The sequence below is a fragment of the Microtus ochrogaster genome, chromosome 21 (genome assembly GCF_000317375.1).
Source record: "Microtus ochrogaster isolate Prairie Vole_2 chromosome 21, MicOch1.0, whole genome shotgun sequence".
NCBI classification, from domain to species: Eukaryota; Metazoa; Chordata; class Mammalia; order Rodentia; family Cricetidae; genus Microtus; species Microtus ochrogaster.
The window spans coordinates 22,869,154-22,877,594 of record NC_022022.1 but is presented as its reverse complement, the minus strand read 5'-3'; the positions used below and the strand labels follow the sequence as shown (position 1 = coordinate 22,877,594).

Sequence of the window (8,441 nt, the reverse complement as noted above, 5' to 3'; positions counted from 1 at the left end):
ATAAATTAAAAAAAAAATTATAACCCAATGAATAAAACAAGACCCTGGAAGCTGGAGAGATGGCTCAAGGATGAGCTTATAGCTTTTCAAGAGGGCCGGAGTTTGACTCCTACCCTTTCCTGAGTTGTTCACCACATTGAAGTCCAGCTCCAGGGGAACCATTGCCCTCTTTTGGCCTCTGAAGGCAGAGAACACTCAAACACGTAGAAAATGAAAATCAATAAAAAATAAAGACTGTGTCAGGAGTTGAGGAGGCTAATTTTGACATGGCATTCAACTGTTACATTATAAAACAATATAAAAATCATAAATACACAATGTCCAGTGATTGGACGACAGTGTTAAAATAGAAAGCATGAACTCTGTAAGGGCCATTTCTTAACAGGTAGGCACACAAGGGGATGAGTTTTGATTTTCCCTCTCTTGATCTAAAAAATTAAAATTTTAGTCTGATGTCTTCGTAAAAGTTACTGTAAGTCAGTACATAGAATTATAATAGTGGTCTGCTTCTGTTAGAAAAATTCATTTACATAATACTATAAAATTCACATATAGCATGGTTTTTTAACATGATTCAACTGATGTAATATTTAAATACTTGGAAAATTGTGACACACAAAAACTCAGACACATATTCATGCCATTATGATGACACCTGATATCTCATAAGACAAACTAAATTTTGTGTGCACTGTTATAGTCCTTGGAAGTCTTCTGTATGTGTGGTGGCATAAGACCTATGAATCCTAGGAATCTGGACGCTCAGATAGGAGGAGTTCCATTCTAACAGTAGCCTAGGTTATATAGCAAGTTCTAGGCTATCCTGAGCTATGTAGTGAAATCCTGTTTGGGGAAAAAAACTTCTGTTCTGAAAGTACCTTGTATTATTTTCCAGCTGTTTTTCTCTGTGAATTATTCTGGGGGGATCTTAAAGAATAATTATAACAGGATATTGATACACGTATTTCCCCCCATTTTTAAACGTATAAAACTTTGAGATCTCAAGCTCTATAGTATATGAGTATTATAGAGAGACATTTACCGGGCTCTGTATTAGAAATGGAGGCTTTGCTTCTGCCACACAGGCATCCCCCATCTGTCTCTTGTTTTACATTCAATGTGTCTATGGTAGTTCTTGACAAATATGCATTTTCATTACACTTTTCATTTTCTAACAATTTGTCTCCCATGGTTTAGGGCTTCTTTGTTTCTTATGACCAAACCTATTGAACCATAGATATCATGGGTCAAATCACCACACACAAGTCACAACCCCTTGGTACTCTTTACTAGGAAGCCATGCTCTTAACCCTGCCATATCCACCCTGTTCTGTTTGCTCTTTCCACGGTATAGAATGGAATTACTCCCCTGCACGTGGCTTCCAAAAGGGGCAATACCAACATGGTGAAGCTCCTACTGGATCGAGGTGGTCAGATTGATGCCAAAACAAGGGTGAGTATCTTTGCATTTTGAATTTCTTTCCATCCTTTTAAACCCTGCTGCCTCTCACACCGTACCTTCTAACACTAGCCAGCAAATACAAGCAGTGTGTTGCTAGGAGATTGTTCTTGGGTTTGATATCACTCTCATACAACATGTAAAGGTTTCAGCTGATAAAATAAAATTAATGTTTGTTCATAAATGCCTAGAGCAACATACTGCTAGCCCCTCAGTGTAGTAGTTTTCATCCTCAGTTACTGGGAACAAAGATCAAAGACTCAGAAAACGGTGCTAAAAACAAAACAAGAAACCCCACCTGATTTCTCTTATAACATTTATTCCAGGATAGCAGCATCATGCCATGAGAGAGTTTGGGAGTTTGGGACACACTGTCCAGAGTGTGGTACCCTATTCTTGCATAGGGGTTTTGCCTGGTTCCAACTTTTGCTGTGCTGTGGATAGGAAAGGTGGCAATCTGAGAATTTGGGCATGCTCAGGCTTTGTCTGCTTCCTGCCTTGCTGTCCATGTTCTTCCCCCAGTTCACCCCTTGTTTTTAAACCTCAGTGCAATAATTTTTAAAAACCCTAGCCGGCATATTAAGGATATTCACTACTCTTGTTAATGCTGTTCTGAAGCAGATACTCATTAGTGAACAATTGAGTTTGTTTCCATTTGCCATTATAGTACTTCTTGGATTCTTCAAAGATGTTCTTGTCTTCATGGGTCACATGCATGCATTGCATATACAAAGTCTAACAGTGATAGCACTGTTTTCAAAAATTGGAGTGCTCAGAAATAAAGAGACATGGACTCTTATGATTGTCTTGCCTTTAATTATTTAGGAAAGTTATCAATTTGGAAGCACTGAGAAGTGAATTTGGGACCACATTTTGTCCTCTGTAGCTTTTGGATAGAGAAAGTAAATTGAATTTGAATGAAGCATTAAGATGCAAAGAGCAGATTTTCTAGTTCTGTATAGAGTGTGGACATTCTGTTCTTTCATCCTCTCCACAGTTTTTTTGAGTTCCTGCTCGTGCCATGAATTCAGGAGACCCAACACCGAACAAGCCAGATCTTATCTCCCTATTCCAAGATCAAGTCATGGGCTGGCGGCACTGCTCAGTAAAAGAGCACTTGCCCAGTATATCTGAGGCCACACTTGATGCTTAGTATTGTGGAGTGGGCAGAAAAGGGAGCAGGTTTGGGTCAGAGTCAAAGACACACAACACACACACACTCACACACATGCAATGGTGGGGAGGAAGGATTGACCACTGGTACCCAAGGGATACTGTATGCTGGTGAATATTTAATAGCAGGTTCTTTAAAAACAAGAGGAAATGAAATGGCTTAGTCTGTAGTCTTTCCCCTTTTTGATTTCCATGGTATAAGTATTCCCTCCATTTTCTGCTGAGAGATGGTGACATGGTGTTGCTGTAGGCAGAAGTGGCATGGGATGAAAAAGTGAGCTCCTTGTGAGCTAGCTTCATTCAGCACATATAGCATGGTGCACAGTGTTGCTCGGGTACGCCATTCGCGCAGGAGCTAAGCATCCCTCGTGCCTAAGTAGCACTGCTTTACTGCATTGTTAGAGTCCCATACCCTGGCCACAGCTAAAAGGATCCTATGCCTCTTACCAAAGCCGAGGTGAAGCCTGAACTCAAGGATTGTGACGTGGGGTGAGAGGCCCATTCTGGAATACAGTACTTGATTACTAAGTTACTAGAAGATAATGGAGTCAAGTTTGCTTTCCGATCTCTTAAAGCGTATTTGAAATAGGAAATGCTTAATTGTTTGACTATTCTTATAAATAGGTTTCTATACACATAATTTCAAAGTCTTAATTATCTTTATTTTCAGTTCTAGCAATCAAGATGTTCACAAGTCATCAGAATATCACGTATTCTGTCTGGAATTCTCCCTCATCTGCTTGTTCCTTTTCACATATTTGAAGGTTCCATTATCTGAAGGAAAGCAAAATTTATAGAGGTTTTTTGTTGGCATAAAAATTAATCTGTGTCTTTTTCTCCCCATTGTCACTTCTGTTTTGGCAACCACTGCATCTTGGAAACCTCACCATCGGAAGGCCTTAGAGTGCAACTTGGAGGCGCTTTAATCACAGCCCTTTGATAATGTCTACCCCCCAACTTTAATGTTGAACTATAAATTTTATAGATAGTTAAAGTGAGACTAATAATTTGGTTTTTTATTAAGAACATTACTCTTTCCTGTTTTAAAACTTATTATTTAAATGGGGAGCTACCCCCATAGGAGGACTATATTTAAAATATTAAAACACATATTTCATTGTCAACAATAGAAGTACACAAAAATGCTAATGGATGTTGAACAAAACACATCAGAAGAGGCAATTAGAGAGGGGTAACAGCTACCAGCGATCATATGTGAGTGGTGTTCTAGGCATCTTGCTAAATAGACTAGAAATATCACCGTATTTCCTCTTCTCAACAGCTTATGAAACATAATTTTCCTGAGAAATATGAAGGTCTTTATTTGAGAAATGAGATTGCTAAAAGGGTGAAATGGATTTTTGCACCATTATGTAACGTGAGCTAGGGCATGCAGCATTTTTATAACAACGATCCGATTTCAGCATCCATTACTGGAAAAATAGCACAGTCAGAGAGCAAAGAATGGAAAAGATAGGGAAGCAAGGGTTGAACAAAGCAGTTTTGAGCTGCCAGCTGGAGAGGTGATGCCTCTCTTATGTTAACTGCGTAGCCTTTGCCAAATCACTCACAGCAGAGAAGCCAGCGTGTCTGTCTTGTTTTAGTGAAGAAGAAAGGGCACATGAAGAAGGGAACTTTGGAGGGCAGAGAAATTTAGCCTTCAAACTATAACTTAGAGGTCCCGGAATATAAAACCTGGACAAGAATTGCCAATAATTTGATGGTGTGCTTTGTAGTAAAGATTCAAATTCCAGCCAAGGTGAGCATGGAAGACAATGAATTTAGCATCACTAGTTGCTGGGCTCTCGTGTGAGCAGGTGCATCGCATCATTAACCATGAGACTGAGAACTTAGGCCTCACTAGTTCTTTGATGCTCTTGTGGGAATGCTAAAAGTTCCCTACAGAGTTCCTGTTGTTTCCTGAAGGGTATTTTTTGGGATTTTTCCCTATTTACAAAGAGCATATTTCAGGCAGTTCATACAAAATGATATATCTCCCTTTACTTGAAGCATGTAAGCCAGCATCTCTCCCCTTGCCATTTTTTTAAGGCTCTAAGACAAACAGGAGAAGAAGTTGCTTTCTCTTTGTGCACAGCATGGATCCTCGCCTAGTAGACTTTGGTCAAAGACTTCTGATCTTTGATTCACCACAGGGCTTTGTGTCTCTGGAGTCCAAGGCACAGAGTCCTCTGCTTGCTGTCTGACATTCCTCAAACTGAAGACCGATGAAGCCCACCAAGCATGCACTTGAGAAACCATCCTATGTCATTTACTATACAACTTATATTGCTACTACAGTGTGCTGGTATCACGACAGAAAACATTATCATTTCCATTTTCTTCCCAGCTCAATCTCCCTTTCATCTCCTGCTGGGAAATCTTGAAAATAATGTGGCAACCCTCCCCGCACAACTGTGCCCAAATGTGTTTTTAATTTTTTTTTTACAGTTTATTGTTTTTCACTAAGCTGTATGTTTTCTCCCACTCACCTTCCTTCCTCCCCTTTCCCCTTCATTCTCCCCCATTGCCCCCACGCTCCCAATTTGCTCATGAGATCTTGTCTAGGTCTTCCTAGGTGGATCCATGTATTTGTCTCTTAGGGTCTTCTTTGTTATCTAGTTTCTTTGGGTTGTGAACTATAGGCTGGCTATTTTGGGCTGTATCTAAAAACCACTTACGAGTGAGTAAATATTATATGTGTCTTTATGATTCTGAGTTACCTATTCAGTATTTTTTCTAGTTCTGTTCATTTGCCTGCAAATTTCAAGATGTCATTCTTTTTTTTTAATCTAATTCTGACTGCTGAGTAGTACTCAACTGTGTAAATGTACCCCATTTTCCTCATCCATTCTTCAGTTGAGGGGCGTCTAGGTTGTTTCCAGATTCTGTCTATCATGAATAATGCTGCTATGAACACGGTTGAGCATCTTTTGTGTTTATGCCTAAGACCTCAACATAAAACCAACCACACAGAACCTCATAGAAGAGAAAGTGGGAAGTAGCCTTGAACACATAGGCACAGGAGACCACTTCCTAACTATAACTCCAGTAGGACAGACACTGAGAGCAACAAATAATAAATGGGACCTCCTGAAACTGAGAAGCTTCTGTAAAGCAAAGGACAGAGTCTCTTGCTGATGCAAAGAAAACCAAAATCAAAGGTCATAACAGCACAACCACAGCTTTGGTTTCCAGCGAGTAGGCTATACATCAATGTGCTCTGTGCCTTTCCGTCTTTTGGGATGTGCAAACATTTGACCAGAATTCAACCTGTTCCAATACAGACAGTCTGCCTATTCTGGAGCAAAGTTGCGGGGAGCCTCTGTTTTCCCTTTCTAATTCTACGTCATAATCTGTTTCTGTCTTCTCTCTTTCACTCCCCTCTCTCTGTTAGGTAAGTTGCTGCCATTCTGTTATGCTTTTATCAGGTCATCAGGATCAAATTTCAGCCTCTTTCCTATCAGTGGCAAAAGGCATAATCTTGTTTTGGTTTGTGTCTTTTTAAAGGAGTGTGAACTCAGGCTTAGTATCTTCATTCTCTTGCCAGGACGGGTTGACACCACTTCACTGTGCTGCGCGAAGTGGGCATGACCAAGCGGTGGAGCTGCTGCTGGAACGGGGTGCCCCCTTGCTGGCAAGGACCAAGGTGAGTCATTGTGAGTAAGATGACATCCGAGGACACTTAAGGCACTTTGGGTGGTCTTTCTTCTTAAAACTAAACCACCAGTAAAACTTATTGAATGTGCTAAAAATAAGAAATAAATACCAAATTTGCAAAATTATTAAAATGAGCAAATGCATACATCAAGATGTGCTAAATGAATACCTCTAGTTTCCTACTGTATTTTTTTAAAAAAACTATTATTTTACTGTAAATGAAAACTTGACTAACAATATTATATTAAATATATTAATATATATGAGACTGTTACATTGCATAAGCTAAAATTTTTTATGACTTTCTAAGATGACTATATAACACATGTGGAATTATCTTTCAAGGTAATACCATTAACACTGGAAGATAAAGCTTAGAATTTATTAAATATTTCTCTTTTGGGTAACACTAATTAGAATATTTACTGAATAGTAGAGTTGTTGACTATAGTAGGGATTTATAATGGTGATAGGAACAGCATACCTTAGGATTAGTCATATATAAAGAACTGCAAAGCGAGCTATAGCAATCATTCTGTTCTTTATGGTAAAATACAACGAGCGTTTTCTTCCCTCACTTTATTACAGTGTTCAGGTAAGAAAACCCATTTCCATGTGAATAAAAATCACACAGTAAATGAGTTGTTTGGAGGTTTGCATTATCGATATTTATAAATTTTATTGTTTTGGATTTCTCTAATACCTACCAGAAAAATACTGTGAAGCATAAATGGACATTTAATCACCCAGAATTATTGAATGGGATACGCAACAATTTTTAGGTCCTTAAATACAATAAAAATTCTGATGTGAACCTCTTACATTTTCTCCTGATTCCACCCTGATCCTACCACTTAATAATGCTGATATTCCCCGGTGCTAGCAATAAGGCAAGATGAGGAAAACCAAGATACTGGCCTCACATGACATATCTTACACACACACACACACACGGCATTCACAGCACAGAATGATAATGGAAATAATGTAGATAATTAATGTAGTCAACAACTCTACTATTAAGTAATTGTTCTAGTTAATATTACTCAAAAGAAAAAGAACATAGAAATGCAAAGCTTTATCTTTCAGTGTTAATGGTATTACCTTGATAGATAAATTCCTATATGTTATGATGCACTGGTGTTTTGAGACAGGGTTTCTCTATATAGTCCTGAAACTTGCTCTGTAGACCAGGTTGGCCTCCAAATCAGAAATCAGCCTGCGTTTGCCTGCCATGTGCTGATTACAGGCATGTGCCTCCACACTGGCTCAATTCCTACTGTAATCGATAATTTCCTTGGTATCATTTGGAGGGAACCAGCACACACACTTACCATTTATAGAGAACACAGTCATTCTCTGAAAGATATGCCTCGCCAGTCAGCCCGCCAGCCGCGAGAGAAACTGACTTTATACACGAAAGATACAAAGTGAAGTAAGTTTCCTGCCTTGTTTTCATGACCATTCTGTATGGTGAATGTTGCAAAAATATATCTTAAAATATGCAACAGTTTAGACTGGGTTCTGCAGAAATGTCATGGAGAGCTTGTTGAAGGAACAGGCTGTAATTTAAATGCAAACAAAATCGCAGTCCAGTCGTGTTACACTCAATTTTTTAAAATCCTTATAAAACTGAAGCTTAGGTGATCTTCCACTAAAATTTTCAAATAACCTTCTTTTGCACTGACAATGGATTCATAACCTGCGAGAATATGGATTACCTGGGTGTGAGTTTTAAGGTGAGCTTCCTGCCATAGGAGGAGTCGTTTAAATGTAAGGGTCCAGCACAGAGTACTGGTGACCACATGGTTATAACCCATCCAGTCCTGCAATCTGTTATATCACGTATGAGGAAGATGCAATGTGCCAGGTGCTGTTCTGGTTACCCAGGAACTAGCAAGGTGAATTCTCATCAGAAAGTATCTTGAAGAAGCTTAGACTCTCCAGGGCAGCAGGGACAGGAGACTGTGAAAAGCAGAGCTCTGTAAGGGTAAAGGAATCTGAGCGAAGGAACTGATCAGGTTGGAGGAGGACTAGCCACTAGCACATGCATAGCATCATGCCCTCCCTCTCTCCCCACTACAGCTCTCAGTTTATTTATTTATTTATTTATTTATTTATTTATTTATTTATTTATTTATTTACTATGTAT

At 39.1% G+C, this 8,441-nt stretch overlaps 1 protein-coding gene across 50 annotated transcripts in view; it reads left to right on the top strand.

Moving 5' to 3' along the window:
* The window catches only part of Ank2 (ankyrin 2), a 530,016-nt gene that overhangs the window by 408,592 nt on the left and 112,983 nt on the right, over positions 1 to 8,441 (top strand). For all 50 annotated transcript variants that reach the window (XM_026783964.1, XM_013349981.2, XM_013349975.2 and 47 more), the window contains 2 exons: positions 1,355 to 1,453; positions 6,180 to 6,278. In XM_026783964.1, the coding sequence (XP_026639765.1) occupies positions 1,355 to 1,453; positions 6,180 to 6,278 (198 nt within the window). The remainder of the gene's footprint in view (positions 1 to 1,354; positions 1,454 to 6,179; positions 6,279 to 8,441) is intronic.